The 23,182-nt window shown below is 34.7% G+C and overlaps 1 protein-coding gene and 1 long non-coding RNA gene across 2 annotated transcripts; one reads left to right on the top strand and one right to left on the bottom strand.

Moving 5' to 3' along the window:
* Positions 1-4,017: 4,017 nt before the first annotated feature.
* Positions 4,018-14,218, top strand: LOC114270494 (uncharacterized). The gene is made up of 3 exons (XR_003631966.2): positions 4,018-4,043; positions 10,118-10,196; positions 14,090-14,218. It is a non-coding gene; the product is annotated as an uncharacterized LOC114270494 (long non-coding RNA).
* LOC114270493 (cytochrome P450 714C2) lies at positions 12,082-22,186 on the bottom strand. The gene is made up of 5 exons (XM_028212029.2): positions 21,779-22,186; positions 18,655-18,881; positions 16,075-16,316; positions 14,072-14,441; positions 12,082-12,657 (listed from the first exon to the last, which is right to left on the bottom strand). The coding sequence occupies exons 1-5, from the start codon at positions 22,098-22,100 to the stop codon at positions 12,232-12,234; spliced, it is 1,587 nt and encodes a 528-aa protein (XP_028067830.2). The 5' UTR covers positions 22,101-22,186; the 3' UTR covers positions 12,082-12,231.
* Between the last annotated feature and the right edge of the window lie 996 nt (positions 22,187-23,182).

Raw genomic sequence — 23,182 nt, 5'->3', positions numbered from 1 at the left:
TTTGCTAAAAGGTCTAAGTGTGTCTTTACTAAACAAGAAGTTGAGTACCTTGGCCACTTGGTCTCCGACAAGGGTGTTTCTACAAATGCTAGCAAACTTGAGGCCATGGTTAACTGGACAATTCCTCAAACCCTCAAACAGTTACGAGGATTCCTTGGTTTAACTGGATATTATAGAAGATTTGTGAGGAATTATGGGTAGATCTTAGCTCCATTAAACAATTTGTTGAAAGAGTCTTTTAATTGGACTAATGAATCAACATCAGCTTTTCATGCTCTCAGGGCCGCTATGATGACTTTACCAGTCCTGGCTCTTCTTAATGTCACCAAAGAATTCATTATTGAAACAGATGCTTCAGATAAAGAGTTAGGAGCAGTACTAATGCAAGAGGGGCATCCAATTGCATTTTGGAGTAAAGGATTGTTAGGGAAATATTTGACTTTATCCACCTATAAAAAAGAGCTAATGGTTGTAGTCTTAGCAGTCCTAAAATGGAGGCATTACTCGCTTGGGAGGCTTTTCATTATCAAGACTGACCACCAAAGTTTGAAGTACCTACTGGAGCAGAGAGTCGCAACCCCCTTCCAGCAGAAATGAATTGTCAAACTACTTGGCTATGATTATGAGATCACCTACAAGCATGGAATAGAAAAAAAGTGGCTGATGCATTATCAAGGAGGGAAGATTTGTTCTTTGAGTATGCCATTGTAAATGCCTTGATTGCTGTAGATTCTACTTCGCTTCCCACAATCAAACTCAGTTGGCAAACTGACTTGGCATTACAATAGCTTATAACAGAGTTAGTGCAGGGACCCCAACTCTCATCAAGGTTTTTCTTGGGTAAATGGTACACTAACTTACAAAGGAAGTCTGGTGGTGGGGAATTCACCGGATCTCAAGAAGCAACTCATGGAAGCTTATCACAGCTCATCTATGGGGGGGGCACTCAGGTATAGACAAAACCACTAGACGGATCAAAAGGACCTTTTATTGGAAGGGATTAAAGAATGATGTTCAGCTTGTCATCTCTGAATGCTCAGTTTGTCAGAGGTTCAAAGGGGAAATTGTTCACCCACTTGGGTTACTCCAACCCTTGCCAATTCCTGAGAAGAAACGGAGTAATATCTCTATGGATTTTGTTGAGGATCTTCCTAAATCACATGGAAAGACCACTATCTTTGTGGTGGTGGTTAGGTTAACCAAATATGCCCATTTTATGTCACTATCTCACCCCTATACTGCTAAGGATGAGGCACAATTATTCATAGACAACATTTACAAACTTCATGGCCTTCCAAGCACCATAGTTTCCGATAGAGATGTTGTGTTTACAAGTCTGTTTTGGCAAGAATTGCTTAGAGTTTTGGGAATTGAGCAATGCCTTGGCATAGCATACCATCCACAGTCAGATAGGCAGATTGAAATAGTGAACAAGTGTTTGGAAAATTATTTGAGGTGCATATGTGGTGATTGCCCTAGATAGTGGTCAACTTGGCTATCCCTGGCTAAGTGGTGGTATAACTCTTCTTATCACTCCTCAATCAAAACAACTCCCTTTTATGCAGTTTGTGGACAACCACCACCATATCACAGCTTCATGAACATTAGAGGGTCACAAGTAGCAGCAGTAGAAATTTGGGCAAGGGAAAGGACTTCCATTTTGAGACTACTTAAAGAGAACTTGCAGCAAGCACAAAACATGATGAAACACTATGCAGATAAACTAAGAAGTGAAAAAGAATTTGCAGTTGGTGATTGGGTGTATTTGAGATTGCACCCTACAAACAATCTTCCTTGGCTTTGCAGAGAAATATGAAGCTATCTCCACGTTTCTATGGACCTTTCCAAGTCATTGCAAGGGTGGGCCCGGTAGCTTACAAGCTGGATTTGCCTAGCTCAGCCAAATTACATCTTGTTTTTCATGTTTCATTGTTAAAGAAAAAGTTGGGACAACAAGTCATTCCTATTCCAACTCTTCCTTCAGTCAGTGATGCAAGAATGCTGCAAATGGAGCTTGTGGCTATGTTAGAAAGGAGGATAGTCAAACGAAACAACAAGGCAATAGTGTAATGGTTAGTTCAGTGGTCAAGAACATTTCCTGAAGATGCTACTTGGATGGACTATGAAGACTTCCACTCACAATTTCGATTTCCAACCTTGAGACAAGGCATTTTGAAGGAGGAGTGAATGTTATGAACAAGTAAATTGGAGTCGGTTAGGAAGGCTATTCTTATAATTCCAATTGTTGAATCTGCTAGGGCAGTTAGGAGTTGGTTATGTGTATAAATATAGGAGCGAATACAGCCCATTTCATTCTTTGTATTGTTTCATAACCAGTTCGTTGGGTTGGAATAAGAGCACTAATAAACTTTTTTTCCTTCTATATCTCTTCTTCTTCCATTTCTAGTCATTACAGATTATGACAAATCTAATGTTGTTGGAATCATACCGGAGGTTATAAATCTTAAATTTGAGATCACTGATGGTGGATCTGAGGTGGTCAGTCTTAGATCTAGGGTTGTCGGTGGTAAATCTAAGACGATGGTTGCCAATGGAGACAATGAACAACACGAGAAAGAGATCTAAGATTGACAGTTCTCGCAGAGATCGTGGACTCCTTGTTGCAAAGACATGGAACCATCTCGATATTGCTCAAAAGTAATCCTGCAAAAATTTTCAACTTGAAACGTTAAAAATGATATATATATATATATATATATGTATGGAGAGAGAAAGTTTGAAATATGATTTTATCATGTTGATAGCTGAAACGAGAAGAGGGAAACAATGAAAAGATAAAATAATGCAAAAGATTTTTGAACATCTTCTAAAGCTTGAATTAGTTCGTTTGGAGTTATAACAACTCTAATCTTAAATTTTTTTTTTCCCATCAAATTTTGAAAATAAGTGTTCAAAAAATTATTTCTAATCATTTTATTAAATGTTTATCAGGTAAATTACACTTTTCACATGTATAGTACTCAAATTTCACTTTAGTCTCTATTGTTTTAATTTGAACAATTTAATACATACACTTCAAATTTCAATTTCGTCATCCATACAAATTGTTATTATTATTTTTTTTTATGTAGACTTTAAAAGACTAGCAAATGTTTTAAAATATTAATTTTAATTTCCAACTTGAATGCAATAATCAAATTGAAACTAAATGTAGGGACCAAAATTTTCAATTTGAAACAATGGGAACAAAAAGTAAAATTTTGATCAAATTAAGGAAAAAAGTTATCAAATTGAAAATTAATTAAATCTTTCATGAAATTATATTTTTAATGAAAATTTTAAAAATGTAACATTTTAAAAATATTAACTTTAATCTCCAAGCGAAATAATCAGATTGAAACTAAACTTAGGGACCAAATTCTTCAATTTAAAACAATATGAACAAAAAGTAAAAGTTTGAACAAATTAAGGAAAAAAACATTTTTTATAAAATTGAAAAGTAATTAAATCTTTCATGAAATTGTATTTTTAAAGAAAATTTGAAAAATGAAACGTTGGATAATTTTTTTTTTATCAATTTTGATGAAAAGGTAAATTTGGAATAAAAGACTTTTTTTTAAAAATAAAGTGATAAAATTTGATGAACAAATAATTTATATCAAATTAAGTTTTTTTTTTATTCAAATTTAAAATTAGATTATATGAAAATAATAGTGAAGGGTTGAGATATCTAACATGTTTGCTTCACTTTGTTTCTAGCCGGAGACACAACACCAAGGATCCTCTAGAGTGAAATTTCCCTAAAGTTTCCTAGAGTGTTATATTGTGTGATTGAGATTTACTGGCAAGTCACATCAGAAAAATTGATGTGACTTGCCAGTAAATCTCAACCACACAATGTTGCACTCTAGGAAACTTTAGGGAAAAATCACTCTAGAGGATCCTTGCTCGAGACACAAGACCATAGATAGCGAGAGGAGAGAGGAACTCGAAAGTCCAAAATGGCGTCGTCTATAGCTCAATCGCCGCCTTTCCCATGTGCAGCCAACCGATTCTCCCTCAACACGCTGCTTCTCTCAAATGTACTCTCTCTCTCTCTCTCTCTCTCTCTCTCTCTCTCTCTCTCTCTATATATATATATATATATATACACTAGTGAGTGTATTAATGCTTTGTTTGACATAAGTTAAAAAATTCAAAAAGTTAAAAAGTCACTATCTTATTTAATTCATATCATCTTATTTAAGTTACATCATCTTTCTAGCACATCACTTCACTTAACCCATACTCAACTCATATTTCATAAAAATTCAAAAAGTACACTTATTTAGATCATCCAAACAATTCCTAAATCAGTAAAATATAAATTTTAATTTTGAGTTAAAAATATGTAATTTGTGTTACTCAAATAGCAAAGGTTCAAGTCTGATTCACCTCACTATTTAATCTTTTATTTTTGATAGAAAAAAAATTCATTTGACAAAAGGACAAAAGAAGCTTGTGAATTGTTCACTTGATATGGTATTCTATGCAACTGATAAGAGGCTTGTTTATTAAACTTAAGGTCTAAGTTTGAGTTCTACTCTTGTCAACTATCTAATTTATTTTTTTTTTTTTTTATTTGGAATAGGAAAATAAGTCACGAGGCATAAGGAGACTACATCACTTTTTAATAGTAGCATAGATAGATAGTATAGATAACCACATATATATTAACTAGTGCAAATAAAAATAAAATAAAACTTTTACTATATATGGTACGCCATGCAACTGGTCGGAGACTTTGTCCAATGTTTGAGTGCTACTCTTATCAACTATCTAATTTTTTTTTTTAATTTCAAATAGGAAAATGAGGGCAAGTGCCATAAGGAGAAGTCATCAAAGTTTGGACACCAAGGTTCACTTCTAATAGTAGTATAGGTATATGGGTAACCCCTTTCTCACTTCTTTTCACTTCTCGTAAACCCTAATGTTGTGTTTGGTTGAAAATTTGAGAAGGGATTTGAAAAGGAAAAGGGAAAAGGTGTGTGAAACTAGGTGAAATATAGGCATGTTTTATTCACATTTCACCTACCGTTTCCATTTCCCTTTCTAAATCCCTCTCCAAATCGCCCAACCAAACACAGTATAAATATAAATGCAATTCACATTCTCTGACAATGGAATTTAGTGAAAATTGGAGGGTGAGAAGAATAATATGCCCTATAATTTTTTTGCCTTTTTCTTTCTCTAAACTTGCTCACATGCTCTCAGGGGTGAACTTTCCATTCAAATTTTAAATGGTAAGTGAGGGGAGGAATAAGTTGCCGTTTGGATACATGTGGATTTCAAATCAAGGTATTTGAGATTTGATTTTATAAAAATATTAAAGAGTTAACTATTATAGGTGGATAAAAAAATTAGAAAATATTATTTTAGTAGCATCTTTATAGATAGAAGGAAATCCTTAGCATGATTTGATTTCAAATAACTAGTTTTGCATGGGTGTTTCAAATGCATCATAGTAAGCTCTTTAATAGAATCTTGAAATATTTAGATAAACTATCAAATTTAAATTTGAGTTTTTCTTCTTACTTTCTCGTTTAATGAATAATGTCCAAATCCATGCATTTTAAATTCATAAATTCAAACACAAACGGAGTCTAAAACATGAGTTGAAGTCTGATGATTCAATGTAATAAGAAGATGAGGGTCAAAATGAAATCCAGGTAAAAATTGAAGGACGAAAAGTTCTACATATTATTATTGACTTAGGTGTTATTTGGAAATTAGTTATTTTAGTAACTTTTTACTTTTTATGAAAAGATGTGTAATGTGATAGAGAGATGATGTGATCCAAATAGGATAAAAAGACAATAAATATACTTTTTTAGGTTGTTGCAAAACAACCCTGTAGTAAATACCTGTTCACCTCTTGAAAGTGTTATACTCTATTTGGTTCACTAGGGTGAAATGTAATAGAATGGTCATTCCATATGAAAAGTCTATGGAATGGTCATTCCCGTTGATGATGTTCCATTTACAATATATTTTTTATTATTATTTTTAGTTAACCAAACATGGGAATGGACAATTTGATGGTTAATGTGAATGATGATTCTGCTAGAATTTACGTCACATCCCACCAACGCAAATAGAAGCACACCTACGCATACACCAAGAGAACAATCAATCACACAAGTATTTATTTTCTCTTACATCTCTGTTTTCCCCTCACTACTCTCTTACCAAAACCTATATATATTTTTGTATTGGCACTGAGGTGTCTGGATCAAAGCCTGACTCACCCCCAGGCGTGCACAGGCCCTCGATAAGAAATTTTCCGTAAGTGCATCACGGTTAATTCATGGGTTTTACCCCTTTCCGATGGCCCCAAAGAATTGTTAGCATTTAAGAAGTTTCGATCCCTAAACCGTGGAGGGAGCATTGGGGTTTTCTTACCAAAACCTATATATAATAGTTTATCCACAAGAATTAAGGCTGAGCAGGGAAACTGCAAAATCTGCAAACCAAACCTTTCCAAACCAATCCTTGTAGGTTTGGTTTAATTTTTTTAATTCGTGGTTTGGTCCTGGTTTGGAAAATTGGGGAACTGGTCTTTCCGAATTGGTTCCAAATTTAGGTCCACGGTTTTAGATTTGAACTGAGCTTGACCGTATAACTTAAACCAAGATGTTTATTTGCTAGATATTATATTTGTTTAAGTTAATGGTAGAATAATGTGCATATTTATGTTTTGAAAGTTTATGTTTCGAGAAATCATTACAGATTAATGTTGAACAATATTTGCTTGATGTTATGTTTGCTTAACTAGTGAATATTATGAGAGCAGTTTGTTTGATGGGCATGTTATTATTATCTTTAAAATTTATGATAGGTTGATTTTTTTTGAAAATGTTATATGATTTTTCTTTTGAACAGATTATGTGAAACCATGGTTCCAAATCGAACCGAACCATGTTTAAATGGTTTGGTTCGGATCAGCTCCATAATTTTAATGATTTGGTTTGGTTCCAATTTTTATGGAACCGTAAACAATGGATTGGTCTTGGTTTCATCTCCAATTGATCCAAACCGGACTATGCTCTCCCCTAACAAGAATCCTAGTTCTATACAATTAAGTAACTAAAACCTACACATATTGTTTCCCAGTAGATTCCGGATTTTGCTATCTTAACCCAAATACATGTATAAACCAACCTATAACTATATGGGAACTACATATATCACGTGGCTGGACAAATCCTAATAATCACCCCCTCCATCCATGTGAGCTGATGTAAATCTGCACCCCCTAACTTGGATGCCTTGTACTCCCTCGAGCGCTTTAGTCTAGCATGACACTACACCTTTACCAAGGTGATTGCACCCTTTGAATTGATTGCCCCTCTTTTGCACTTCACACCATAGTGCCTGCACCCACACCTTGGGTGCTTGTCATGACTCCATCTATATTCTCATGCTTGAGGTCATCCTGAAAGATTTGTTGTACCTTCTTCTTGAAATGTCTCCATTGCACAGACCAAACCTTCACAAAAAGAGCCCCGCATCCTCCTTCGATGTACACCTTGTCGCGGCCTTCATCTCAATTTCTATGTTTGGAGCTTCCTTATGTGAGATTCAACAACCTGTTGCCATCCTCTTTGGCCAATATCCTTGCAACTATTGCTCTCACTGTTCACCTATTACTCGTACAACTCATCTGATACTTGACAACAACTCCCTTCTGGTCATAATAAGATGCCCCATGAGTCTGCACAAGTTGTCAAATAGCCATCAATTCTTCCTCTATTGATTGAATCAGAATGCTCTTGGATTACCTAGATCACATGCAATCATCACCTTTGATTGCTCTTGAATCTGTCCAATCCCATTAAACTGATCAGAATTTGAAATTTTTGATTGCACCAATGAAACTGCAATGCCTAAAAACCTTAGAGACATATTCGCCTTGATGTTTTTCCTATTAGGCATACACCAATCTAACAAAAAAAAGATGGAACCGTCAATTTTACATGACCATGTTCCCTTGCATCGAATAGGATCACTTTTTGGCCAAGTCATAGGCTCATCAAACAATCAAATCTTGTTCTTATGTAACCGAGACAATAAGAACCTTGTAACTTTGTGCCTTGGTCACCCACGCGATTACCAGAAAGAAAAAGATAAAATAAAATAAAAACTAATGTCAACCTTTGATCCTAATACTCGGTTTCATTGATTTTTTCTTTCCTTGTTCACTTTGTGTCGTGAGGCTCCCCTCTACCAACCGCATCTTGGATTCACAACTTTAAGCTCTAATACCACTTGCACTTGAACCCATGCTTAAGGGTAGTTGAGCCTAAAAACAAAGCCCTTTCTCATCTTGGTGCCCTATTGTTTCTCACCCCTTACATCTATGTTTTCCTGCACTACTCTCTCACCAAAACCTACAATCCTCGCGACTATTTATAATAGTCTAACCATAAGAATCCTAATTCTATACAATTAGGTAACCAAAACCTACCAATATTAGGTTTTCAAGTAGATTCATTTGCAATGTTTTTTCATATTATTTTTTTAGTCAACTAAATATGAGACTGGACAATTTGATTGAATGATCATTCTGTTCCATGCCATTCCTGTGAACCAAAGACCCTTAGGGCATGTTTGATTGGGTGGATTAGAGCATGGGATTGGGATTATTTATCCGTGGGCCCAACTATCCTATGTTTGTTTTAATATTTTGGTTTAGGATAATTAATCCAACAAATTTGTGGGATTATTAGTAATGGGGTAGGGGTGGGATTATTAATCCAATGAATATTAATCCAATTGGATAGTGAATACCACACTAATTTAATAGGATTATTAATACTTCACTATTAGTTTTGTGAATCAAACATGACCTTATAGTACTAGTCCTAATTGGACAGAATGTTGGGTGGTTTACTACTTGGCTACTATCTTTGAGGTTATGAATGTTTAGGGGATTTAATTTGTTGTCATTTGGTTTGTGTAGGGTTTTGGTGAGTAAGATTGTAGACAGTCTTAAAATAGCATTATTAGGGAGATGACAAACATTGGTGAATTGATTCAAGTTATTAGAGAGGTTGCCTTTGCTTCTATGTTGTTTGGTATCTATTTCTATTGCTTGTCTCCTATTCTCGTTCTCATTTTTGTTGTGTCCAGGAGGCTAGAAACTTGGATTTTTTATTCATGATTCTTTCTTCTATTTCTTTTTCTTATTGTCCTTTTCTTTTCTTTTCTTTTCTCTTTTTTGTTCTTCCTGTTTGTTTCTTCTTATGCTGCACAATTTATTCCTACTGAGTTACATTAGTTTGGTATAGAGCAAGTTTTGATCTTTGGAGAGAATGTGATGTATGGTAACAATTGTGTAGAGCAATTATTATTATTAGTTTTTGACAAGTAATTATGTAGGGAAATTATGAGACACTAAAACCTGAAAAGTTCCAGAGGAATAAAATATTTAAAGGAATAAGTGATGAAGTTTTCAGGATTTCTGGTGAATTTATAGGGAAAAAAAAAAAAAAAAAAAGGAATGAATATCTGAGTTCCTTCTATCGAGATTAAACACAGTTGACGCACTTCTATTTTTTTAAAGATAAAAAAGATGGGGGCTTTGTAATATGATTTCATTGGATGTGAGGTGAACATAATTAACACTTGTGGCTGCACCATTGATTTTGAATTGGTAGACATTTAGCAATGACAGCTAAAGAAAATCAATTAGAGAAGACAAAAGTTTGAAAGTTGTTGGAACTCTCATTTGGTTGGCTTGGGGGCCACAATATAAGCATGAAACTTATGGTTGAGTTTTATTTAATGTAGATTAATGTCTCTGTTAATTTATTGGGGAAAAGGAGGAACATCTATTTGATCTCCTATTTCAGGCAATTAAGTTGCTTAGGAGTAATTAAAATAAATGCATTCTATTTGATCTTGAAATCCTCATATAGTACTTCCAATCCTTCATGAGGAATCACTTGTAGGAATGACATAATGTTTCTAAGAAAAATTTATACTCCATATGAACGAATGTTAATCTTTTGGAGCTGCTGTATATGATTAATAAATAAAATGGGTCTAACAACAAACTTGTTACTGGGTTTAAATCTTTTGGTTCATGCACTAATGTTCAAGTTCCTATTAGCAGGGGCGGAGGCAGGATTTGGTCATTGGGCGGGCCAGAGTAGGGTGGTGCGGACCTTACACTACTGCAGCACTTTTAACAGGTCGAGTTCTGTTCTAAATTAATTTTCACACAACTAATTTTTACCTTCCCTTTAAGCAACACAGTTTTATTAGATATGAACTAAGACAGTTTGAAAAGGAAAATAGTATGAAAATTTGAAATGTGAAAGCCTGCAAAATGAAAAACCCAGAAATAGGAGTGCCTCCCATTTAATTTATAAATAAATGTGTGAGTGGGTATTAAAAAAAGACCTTTCCAAGAAAAAAATCAAGATAAAATAGAGAATGAAGGACACAAACATACCTGAATTAAAGGGAAGGAGGACAACAGAGTATTAATGGAGTCTCTTTTTAATAAAAATTGTAAAACGGCGAAGATTTTTAAGTAGTGTTTGATTCATTAGAATGGATTGAAATGCAATTATATCAAAATGTTTATTTCTTTTTTTGGTTGACTAAAAAAATAATAATAAATACATTGCAAATGAAATTATTATTCAACATTGTAAGGGAATGATCACTCCATAAAAGAGTTTAATGAGTAGCCGTTCCATTACATCCCAATCAATTAAAATAGTGCACTAACTTTCACCTTTATGAGGGAACAAAAGTATGAGAGGAAAACAAAAGCAAAGCAGGGACAGATATGTGTATTTTGCATTGGGGGGCCAATTGTAAGAAAACAATGTAAATATCAGACACTAAGCCCCAATCCAATGGGGGGTTTGGGGGGCCTCCCCCTAAGGGTTGCGGGGTTCGGTAAGGGTAGTTGGGTAATTGTTGAAGTAAACCTAGCACTATGTATTGTTGCTTTCTGTAGCAGCCACACTGTACTCTTTTGTTTCATTCTCTCTGATATAGTGAAACTGATGTGAGCCATGGACATAGGCAATCTTACCGAACCACATTGTGTTGTTTCTTGCTGTGATTGATAGTTTTTCTTCTTGCTATTGTTTGTGTGTTTGGGTTATTTCACAACAGTTGCTTGCTATGTTTTCTGATGTTAAGACCGCTTAAGCAAACCATTGAATTGTCACTAAGGAAAGGATACATTTTTCGGTCTGACATTGTACTCTAAATTGTTTTCTAGGGTAAAGGAAAAGGTGTTGCCTAGATCCCTTGGGCCTTGGAGAGACATGGGTGGGTTAGCTTTTCGTACTAGTTTGATGTTGTCAAGGTCTTTGGGTTAAGGTTTTGGTATTCACTAGAATGGTGTATGGTATAAATACTCTCTCGGGCTGCCAGTTGCGCACTCTAGGACTGTAGTTGAAGAGATAATGAGAAGGTATTATTATTTTGTGTTTTAGGAATGGATTATTTATGTTTGTTTCAATTATTTTGTGTTAAAAGGAATGGATTACTTTTGTTTATTTCAACGGTAACTGTTGCTAGGAGGGAAGTGTTTAGCAGATGCTAGCGTTGGTGGGAAATCTGTTGCAGTGATTGGCAGATAAGTGTCAGAGAGTTGTAAGATGGTGAGTTGTAAGATGGTTGAAGTGGTGGCTGTTGGGGTCAAAGTTGTGGGAAAGTTGATGGGATGATGTTATAGTGGGTGGGGATGACAAATATGTTAATAGGTGGTTGTAATGGTGGTGGGTAAGGTTGTGTTTCATTGAAGAAAATGGTGGTGTAAAAAGCAATCCAAAATTAAGCTAGGAAGGCCCCATGGCAATTCCTCTGTAAAAGAATGGATGAGCCTTGACAATAGGAGAGAAACAGATTCATCTGAATGGTTTCATATCAGAAGTGTTTCCAAAGCATCATGCTTGTGTTAAAAAAATAATGCCCAATCTCAATGCAGAAGACTCCCACCATTGCGGGATGTGGGCAGGATCAGATGTACACAACCTTACCCCTGTATATGGAGAGGTTGTTTCTGTGGTTTGAAACCAGGACACGCAGATCAAAATGGAGAGTAACCTTATCTTTGTGCCAAGGCCTGCCCTAAAAAATAAATAATCCAGTACTTTTTTTTTAGTTAGTAGTACAAAATGAGCATGGAAATTTGCACTTCTTTACTTGACAAATACGAGTTTGTATGTCTGCCAAATCTTTTCTCAAAGAAAACGGAAAAGATCACACTCTCTTGACATGGAGTATAACTCCTTGCTCAGGCTCTATAACTAACCTAAATACTGGGGAGTGTCGATATTTTGGGGAGAGTGAGAAGCTAAACTTTGACAGAATGAGAGATAAAATCACCTTCAATTCTATCATGGCAAAATGTTGTCCTGCACAGGTGCGAGGCCCAACTCCAAATGGCATAAAAACCTGTGAAATTTTGCAAGCCGCAATAGTTCCATGTGCAAATCTTTCTGGTTTGAACTGGTGTACATCTGGTCCCCACATGTCTGGATGCTGTTGCAGAATTGGTTTGAGGATCTGAATGTTGATGCCTTTTGGAATGTGAATGTCTTTGAGATTTATATCTTCTAAAGTTTCTCTTACCCCAAATGCTACTGGTGGGTAAAGGCGCAATGTCTCTTGAATCACCAGAGTTAGCTGCAAATTAATTTAAATTAAGCTTATCAAAAAATGCTAAAACTTATTGATTTACATTTTGGAACACACAATGATATTATATTTAGTGTAACAAATGACAATTACCCTAGTCATTTCAAAACAATAAATTTAGCAAGAACAAATGATCTCATGTCCTCAGGATGAAAAAATCAAATATAATGAATGACAATCTAGGAAGTGTAGAGTTTTGGCAGGACATAATTTAAAAAAATGGGCTTCGATGTTCCTAGAAATGTGCTTTTACATGATTAATTTGAAAAAAATATATATATATTGTGTTTATTGGATGTCTAATTATTAAAAGAAGATTGTTTTGGAAGTGAGTTAAATTCTAACATTGTAACATGTACAAGTCTAGCCCTATCAAACTATATTTTAGAGCATGTGGCATACAACACTTCTATTCATGCTCTGCATACTGGAACGACCCACATTCCAGGTAATATAGAGTTGGACTTTGGTAGTTATAGTAATTATAAATGACTAAATAATTTGTAATAATAATATCTCCCATAATTATGTTTACTTATAAATTATAATCTTTTGTATATTTATAAGTATTATCAATGAATAGGGTAATGTATTCATGTAGACACAATTTTAAGTAAAATGAGAAGTTTTTAGGGTAATTTCCTGTGTGCTATGAAGAGTAAAACAATTTCTGAATGTTGCTAGTGACTTCATTATTTACCCTAAAATTATAAAATATTTCGTTTATTGTAAAGGGTTCAAAAGCATGGACACTTCTAAGAGATTGCGTGTCCTCGCGACACGTGTTGGACCCACATAAAAACATGTCTTATTAGGTTGTTTATTTATTTATTTAAATTAGACCAAACATGTTTCGGATACTTTGGGGACACATGTGTCCATTGCTTAGAAGTTTGAACAAAATGACTTAGCCTACAATGATAGAAAAATTTGTAGATTTATACCTTATTAATCCTCCTTTCTTTAAGCTTCAAAAATTAGTGTTATTTATTCTGTTATTTATTCATGTATATGACATTATATAAAACTATATATTAGCGCATGTCCCTCACGTGTCGTGTCATGATTTTTTTTATGAAAAAAATTTTATTGGCGTGTCTGTGCTGTTAGGTTAAAGGTTTTTTTATTGCCAATGATATGTACGAGTGAGAATGAGTTGACACGTATGTACAAGCTAACAAGGAGGACGACTGTGAAGTGTACATGCATTGGGGATACAAATTCGGTTCTTCTACTTGTATAGAAACCTATCACAGTACCGGACACAACGCTCTCACATGGGTGTGTGACCTACATAAAGGCAAGACTCATCTTATGTAGAGAGTTGTGTCCGGTTCTATTCTATGATCAGTTTATGTATTTCTAGACATTTTCTTTTTTACAAATTGCAAGGCTAACTTACTGTTTTCATGCTTTGAAGCATATCTGCATCTGGAAGATTCTTCCCACAGATCTCAAGCACCTCAGAACGAACACGAGCTTGCCATTCTGGATATGCAGCCAATAACATCAAGCACCATGATGCTGATACAGCTGTGGTCTCATGGCCAGCGAAGTATATATTCTTGCAATTATCCACTATGAACTTGTTGGGAGTAATACCCGGTGGTAGCTCACCATTGTCTCTGCAATTCTTGGCAGCCTCAAGTATCATTTGTAAGAGGTCTTTCTCACTTTTAGCCTCACTACGTGCTTTAACTACATTTAATATCATTGAATAAATCTCTTTCTCCAATCTCCATATCTCTCTGTTATTTTTGCTTGGCAAATATCTGTTACATTTAAAAGCATTATAAACTTTGACAGACAACTTGTTCAGTAGCAAGAGACATAATATACAAATATAAATGTCTGTTTGGTTGCATTTTAGTTTTTTATTTTCTTATTTCCATTTTCCAGAACATGCCGTTTGGTAACACTTACGTTTTCAGTTTTCTGTTTATATTTACAAAAATTTTAAAAACTCAAATAAAAACTTGTTTGGTAAAATTTTTGATTTATAAATCAATTGTCTCAGTTTATAAATTTGGTCAAAAAATGTATTTCCGTTTTGAGTTTTGAGTTTTTTTTTTTTTACCACCCAACACTAGCCACCACCCGCCACCATTTTCCACCACTGTCTTCCGCCACCACCACCCACCCGCCACTACCACTCACCACCCACCCGCCACCACCACCCACCAGCCACCCACTCGCCACCACCAACACCACTACCACCCACTACCCACTTGCCATCCACCCGCCACCACCCACCACCCGCCACCCGCCACCTACTTGCCACCACCACTCACCACCCACCTACCACCACCACTCACCCACCACCACCACCCACCCGCCACCTACCCACCACCACCCACTCGTTACCACCTACCACCCGCTATCGTTACCCACCCACCCACCCACTACCACCACCACCACCACCACCACCCGCCACCACCCGCCATCCGCCACCCACCTGCCACCACCACCACCCACTCGCTACCACCCGCCACCGTCACCCACCCACCCGCTACCACCACCTACCACCCACCCGCCATCCACCACTCACTTGCCACCACCACCACCACCACCACCACCCACCCACCACCACCCCCCACCTGCCACTGTCACCCACCCACCTACCCACCCACCAACCCACCACCACCAACCGCCACCTATCGGCCACCACCACCCACCCACCACCACCCGCCATCCGCCATCCGCCTGCCACCACCACCCACCATCCGCCACCACCACCACCACCACCACCACCACCACCACCACCCACCACCCACCACTCGCCACCGTCACCCACCCACCTACCACCACCCCCCACCCGCCACCACCCATCACCACCAGCTACCCACCACCCACCGACACCACTTTCCACCACCGTTTTTCGCCACCACTTGCCATTTCTCACTATTTTTTATATTTTTAAAATTTTTTAAACATTTTGTCAATTACCAAACGTGTTTGTAGTTTATATTTTTTTAAAAATAAACAAAAACCAGTTTATAAATTTTTTGTAAATATAAACTGAAAACGTAAACGTTACCAAACTCATTAGAAAATTGTTTCCGAAATAGTTTTTTTTTTTTTTTTTTAAACAAACCACTTTTCAAGAAAGACCATAAAATTGTTTTTGAATGTTTGACATTTTTTTCATCCGAAAATGAAAGTGATACGTGTTTTTGAACTTTTCTTTCTTTGTTTTTTTTTTTTTCCTGAAAACACAAAACAAAAAACAAAAACAAAAACAAAAACACTATCAAATGGGTGCTTACTATATTCACTTGTTAATATATGCAATTTATAAGTTATACGATCATGTTTCAAGATTATCATGTCTTGAAATTCATACATAATCCTTCCTACTAGGAATGCATTGAGAGAGAGGGACAAAAGGATTTAGGGACAATGTACCTTGATCCAGGGACCCCGATGTTTCCCTTAGACATGACCTTTTGAAGGGCTCTGAGTTGTAGGAATATTTTTTCCCCTTGGGAATAGTTGCTTCCAAAACAAGCCTTTGAGATTATATCTGCAGACAAAATCCTCAAATCCTCATCAACTCTGATTTCTGCATTTCCTCCCACAATTTCGATTCTATTCTCCCAAGTTTTAAGCATTGCAGTCATTGAGTCCACCATTTGGTTCACCATGCCCTTCAAAAGGAGTTGGATGAATTATTTGGTTGAATAAGAAGATGAAACTTACAGTATTGATTTAAATATTAGGCCTAGAAAGTGCTTTCCATAGTTATTTAAGCCTAATAGTTGAAGTGTGTGTATTGCGAAAAGTAGTCATGTGCTTGTATGAAAATTACTGACCAGTTTTAACATTTTAGTTTGACTCATTGTAGTTGATGTAGTAAGGATAAATAATTATTGTAGTTACTCAAATCCAGTGAAAGGTTGTGTTGTGTTCTTTGGGTAAGCCATGTGGTTTGTCTGTTGTTGAGAAGGTACTTGAGAGAGAGAGAGAGAGAGAGAATTTTTTTCGCACTGGACTCTTAGTTAATCCTATACTTACTGTTGTTAATTAGGGAACATCTAGCAGTAGAGAGATTTCTTGACTAGGGTTATATTGGAATCAAACAGAGTGGTACTGGAGCTAATTCTCAATTCAAATTAATGTTATAATGCTTTTCCTATAATTATTTAATTACTCATGTAGATATCCTATTGAAAAAAGCAAAGCAAAGATTTATACTGCCTACCATCCAGAGCAGAATAAATAGAGTTTTATAAGTAAATAATAAAAATAAAAAGGCTTGTTACAATCATTTAGACAGCGGCCCGCTTGGTGCAGCTTATTGCTTCTTCTTTTTTTATTTTTATTTTAAGAATGTGTAGTATTTGGTACAGCTGCCAATTACAATTTATAAGGTAAAAATAGATAAATCTGATTGATTATTGTGAAATTGAATAGGGGGTACTTTTGATTTTTGACTTTTTGATTATTGGCTTTCATATTACCAAAAGTTACATCAAAGAGGGCTAACAATGAATATGTCATTTCAAAAAGTACTTTTTCCCCCCTTCCCACTTTTTGTGTGCATGAAATGAGCCTACTTTAACTTTTTAGTTGTTTGTTCTTATATATATGGGCAATGATGCTATCATTTTCTGTGGTTGTGATGTAACTTTTGGTAATATGAAAGCTAATAATCACCGTATAGCTCAGTGAAACCATGAATCCAACTTCAAAATCCAGATTCATGGTTTCATTTTCTGTAATCCAGATTACCAAAAGTTACATCACTGTATGGGCAATTGAAGCTGAAACCATGAATCCAGCTTCAATTGCTTGATTCTTTGTTTTTGCACCATCACCGTATAGCTCAGTGAAAAAGAAGCCTTTGGTTTTCTGTTTTTTATTTTTTTTTGTTTCAAGCGCATATTGTTGAAAAACAAGAAATTGATCATAACAGTTTTGTTCACTCATCTTCATGGTGGATGCACATAAAGGTGAGCAAATATGACACATCTTTCTTATTGATTCTTACAAAGCAGTGACTCAATCAGGATTCAGAAGGGACTATGGTGAATGAATAGAGATTTTTTTTTCTTCTATATTTTCTTTTCTTATGCTGATTAAGAAGAGCAGCTGGATAGTGTAGACACAAATTTTAAAATATGAAGTGTTTCAACACATTTTAAAATTTTATGTTACAAATGTCCACTGTTTAGTTTTTTTGGACTAAACAGTGTTAATTATTTGAATAGCAGGTTCTTATTTTCGATCTGTATTTCAAATCATTAATTACACATTTTATACAAATGAAACCTCCGATTAATGAAGAACAAAATAAACAACAAAAGACAATTTAAAAAAAAGAAATATTTTATTGAGATTGTTATGGGTTTTGAACCCTCGAATACAAAATACAGTTTGGGTTTGGAACCCTTTACCTATTCATCGCCATTAGCGTAGGCTCTTCAGTTCTCTAGGCTTCTCTTCTTCTTTTTTTGTAACGACTTCTTTAGCTCTCAATTTCTTTCTCTCTCTCTTTTTTTCCACTTCTGATTTTTCTGATCCCCCGTCTTGTGTGATGGTCCTCATATTTATGGAGGGCCATCAGGTGATAGGAATGCTTCATCTTTAATTTGAATTTCAAATTGCATGATATTTGAATTTCAAATTAAATGATAGCGCCATTTAAATTTTGAATAATAGCGCTATCTAATTAATCGCATATCTGATTAACCGGATTGATCTTTGGGGTTTCATTCTGTGTGGTGTCCTTGCTGTAGGCTCTATAGGTGTCATCTTTCGTAGGCTCCACGTGTCATTTGAGCATATTGAATAACGTCGTTAAGATACGACGTTGTTTTATTTATACACTTCAACGGAGCAAGTTAATCATTTTGGGAAGTGATTGCCTACAACAATCTTATCGTAGGCTCTATGTGTGTCATTGACTGTATTTGAAATTTAAACATAAATTTGGTTTAAAATTTATGTGCCAACAGATAGTTATCAAGTATGATTGTGTTTTACCTTAACCTTTTCAGGGTAAAATTCAGGAGCAATGATTTTCCTCTGGTGGGCCCAATGAGGTCCATTTGAAGTAAGAATTCCCTGGCCTAGCAGAGCCCCCCTGTCCTTGGATAGATAAGAAGGTTTTCCAAGGCTCGATGAGGTACAGAGGCTCACTTCCTTAGCCATCTCTGGATCTGTTATGCATAGCACTTGCATGTTTCCAGTTGAATACATGAATGTTGGTCCTGCCAGTGCCATCGCAATACCGTGATTAATTATATGAATAGATAAAAGATAGGGATTACAATTTGAATTTAGCATGATTAATCAGGGGAAAACACTTAAATGAATTTTTTTTTTTTAATTGTTAAAAATATCTAAATTGATGAATAAAATATTTAAGGACTCTAAGCATGAACACTTTTAGGAGGTGGCGTGACACGATTTGGACAAGTGGATCAAACAACTTTTTTAAAAATCAGGACGCATGCAAAACATGTAATTTTATGTACTTATTCTATGTCACATATTTATTCTTATCAAATTTATCAATCTTAAGTATGCTACTACGGTGAAAATATGACCCCCAAAAAAAAAAAAATGTCCTCAACATATTTGATTCTTCTAGTGTGTTCGACATATGTCTGATGCGTGTCCATGTGCAGCACGTGAGTACATGACTTCTGAAAAGATGTTTCTACTTCATAGGACACGACACTCTACAGACAATCGTAAAGGTGTGTTTTATTCTACTACACTTCTTTGACGTGTCTTAATTAAAATTTGAGTTCATAATATTTGATACTTTACAGACATTTTACACCTTTTGCATACATATTATGTGATGAATCTATTCATATTCATAATGTTTTGCAGTCTTGGAAATTAATGTTTTAAAACATTTATAAAATAAATATATCATGTAAATTACAGTGTTCTACAACTATTTTGTATTCTTTAGAAGGTAATTGTTATGTGAATGATAATTTGATGTTGAAGATATAGAGAATCTGAATTTTTAATTTTATTTAGTGTAATGTTATTTTATTTTATTTTCTTTTCATTACCTTTTGAGTATATACTATTTATATATTTGACATATGATGCATTTATAAAAATATAAATTTTTAACATGCTCCTAGCCTATCGGGTCTTGAATTTTTCGAAATCATCGTGCCAGCGTATACGTCTTGTGTATGTACTATTTTCTGGGGACAATGATTCACAAAACATAATTTTTCTTAAAAAAATTATTCAAAATAATATGGCAATAGCATTTTTGAAATTATGAGTCAATGACAAATAATAAATCAGTAATGTTAAAAATACAAAAATCATTCACAGGATGAAACACAGACCTCTCATAGAGAGTGAGTCTCATACGTGGATCTCATCCCTTATAAAAAGTTTGTGTCTCATTTTATGAATAATTTATGTGCACAAAGAATTATTCATAATAAATTTGTTTGTATGACAGTTAAGACCAACTACATTATTTATCAATAATGAGTATTTTCCTTTGCACTAAAAAACAAAAACTACAACATTGAGAGTCCAGATCCCCTCCTTGAGCTCCCTCCTTAATTCCCTCCTTGCAGGGGCCTTCGGGTCTACTTTGAGGCCCAGTTTTGATAATCCGAACCGTTCATATTTTTAGATTTATTCAGTATATTATACCTGTAAAAAATCAAGTTGATCGGATATCAGAAAGTATGCGTTCAGAAAATTGGGACTACAAACTATTTTTTAATAAACAATTTTCCGAACACATACTTTATGATATTCGATCAATTTGATTTTTTACAGGTATGATATACTGAATAAATCTAAAAATATTAACGGTTCGGATTATCAAAACTGGGCCTCAAAGTGGACCCGAAGGCCCCTGCAAGGAGGGAATTAAGGAGGGGACTCAAGGGGAGGATCCCAATTCCAACATTGATAGGTGTCATCTCAAAAATAATGTTTTAAAAATCAGACTGATTCAGCTAATTTGACCAATTAGCCAGTCAACTTGTTCTAGGTGGGGTCCATATTAACCCTCAAACCTGTTAAGACATTAATTTTGTGTAGTGATGAGAAATCGATGGCAACAAAATTAATGTCTTAATACTTTATATTATTTAATTTTGTGTAGATATACTCACTTCTTTTGTAGATTCATCTTCCTGAACCAACTAAAAGTGGTGGATGACTCAAAAAGAGATAAAAGAGTTTGAAGGTGGTTTGAGGTTCTCTCCCCCACTGGGATGATGATTTTCTTAATCTTCTATGTTTGTATATTTGCTCAAGTTGTTTATTATTTTATTACTTTATTTTTATTTAAGAGAGTTGTCATCCATATACTATGCATTGAAACACCTAGGACAAACTTCATTATGGCCATGTCTGGGAAGTGAAATTTTAGTATTTTTTAGGTTAAAATTTATATATATAAAAAAAAAAGATAAAATAGATTAAAATAGTTAATAAGATAAAATATTACATCAAATTCATAATTATTTTATTTTTTCTCCCACAAATATCATATTCAATTACAAAAACATCCAATCATCTTCCTAAATATAAAAATTTTAACCTACTAAAATAATCAAAAATTAAAATAACCCATTAAAATATAACCTCCCAAACACCCGCTATATATGTTTCAAATAGGGCAAATTACCAATAGCCTCGTTTGGTAGAGTTGTGGGAAAACAATTATAATTTAGCTTATAGCTGTAAACATAAGCTGATTTTTGACTTATAAATTAAGTTTCTCTTCCCCCACTCAAAGAACAAGTTAATTTTTTAACTTACAAAAAGTTATAAGCTGTATTGTTAAGTTGAACCAAACACATCAAAACAGCTTAAATTAAGCTAAAAACTGAAATAAGTTGAAAATAAGTCCTACCAAACAGAGCCAATGTTTGATTAAAATACGAATTCTCCTGAGATTTGAAAAATTACAATCGCCTCTTTGAGATATATATTTGCATAACAAATTACGTAAATATAAACCTTAAAAAGGGTATGTAATTTTTCAAGTCTTGAAGAGAAAATCTGTATTTTCATCAAAATCAAGGGGGTGTTGGTAATTTGTCCTTTCAAATACCATGCTTGTTCTTGAGAAATTAAAGCACACGAGAGAGAGAGAGAGTACCATATTCATTTCGCCACTGCTCGATGTGTGGGAACACAGTGGCAGGCCAATCATGAGCGATCTCACCACCACCGTCGTGGTGGCGGTGGTCTTTTGGGGTTGTTGACTTGGATCGCATCTGAAGTTGGATTCTCTTTATTTCAGGAATGTTTCCATACAGAAAAGTGGGTGAAGGACCTCTGATACCTTGGCTTTGAAGCTTTGATCTTAGCCTTCTCGGCTTCCATACCAAAACATTGTAGAGATGGACAAACAACACTACAAATCCACCCAATGCCACTGACAATATCATCTTCGCTATGAAAATTTTCTCTCCCTCCATTTTTTTTTTCTTATTCTACTTCTTCTTTCAATCTAAGGTCATACCCTCATATAATTTATTCTAATATATTATGATATATTGACACTGTCTTTTGTCATATCTATTTGTAATGATATAGACATTCCAACTATACCAATAATTTATCAATAAAAAATAAGAAAATCCTGACCCATCTTTGATTGACGAATTTAAAAATGGATAGAAAAAAGATAAATGAACAATGAATAAAATATATTTATATTTAATTTTATTTTATATATCTTTTTAATTTTTCTTTCTAAATTTATTTCTAAATACTTCAATCAAATACAGTGTAAAGGGTGGCATTGTATACTATATGTATCCTATTATAAAAATATATAATTTTATTATAAAATTTTATAACATCAATAAGAAAATACATAATCTCATCATAAATTGACATAACAAAATGTCTAAAATTTTGTTGGTGATGTTGCAAAAGTTTGTGACTTAGTTATCACATTTTTTGTTACGTTGATTTGTGATTGGGCCTGCAAATGAACCAAACTGTTCATGAACAAACTTGGCTCGCCTCGTTAAGGGTTCGTTAAGGGTTCGGCTCGGTTTATTTAAACAAGCCGAGTTCGAGTTCGAATATTAGGCCCGTTTAGTAAACGAGACGAGTTTGAGCTCGAGCTCGAGCTCGTACTCGTACAAACTCAGCTGGTCAAGCTCAGTTCGTTTATTTTTATTTAAATTATATAATAAATACATTATTTATATATTAAATAATATATAAATAATAATATAAATACATTATTTATATATTAAATAATATTAAAAAAATTATCGAGCTGAGATCGAGTTTTATTAATATTAAAAAGTCGAGCCGAGTTCGAGTTCAGTTCTTTATCGAGCCGAGTTCGAACTCAATAAACGAGCTTAATAAGTAAACGAGCTGAGCTAGAGCTCAGCAAAGCTCGGCTCGACTCGGCTTAGCTCGGTTCGTTTGCAATCCTATTTGTAATGAGATTACGCATTTTGTAGTTTATACTACAAAATATAGTAATAAAATTACACATTTTGTATATGCATCCCTAAATATCCAGCTCCTTTGGTTT

This window comes from Camellia sinensis, chromosome 5, assembly GCF_055761805.1.
Source record: "Camellia sinensis isolate YWXY chromosome 5, ASM5576180v1, whole genome shotgun sequence".
In the NCBI taxonomy this organism is placed as follows: domain Eukaryota; kingdom Viridiplantae; phylum Streptophyta; class Magnoliopsida; order Ericales; family Theaceae; genus Camellia; species Camellia sinensis.
The sequence above is the reverse complement of the archived record's forward strand: the minus strand, read 5'-3'. Positions and strand labels throughout refer to the sequence as shown.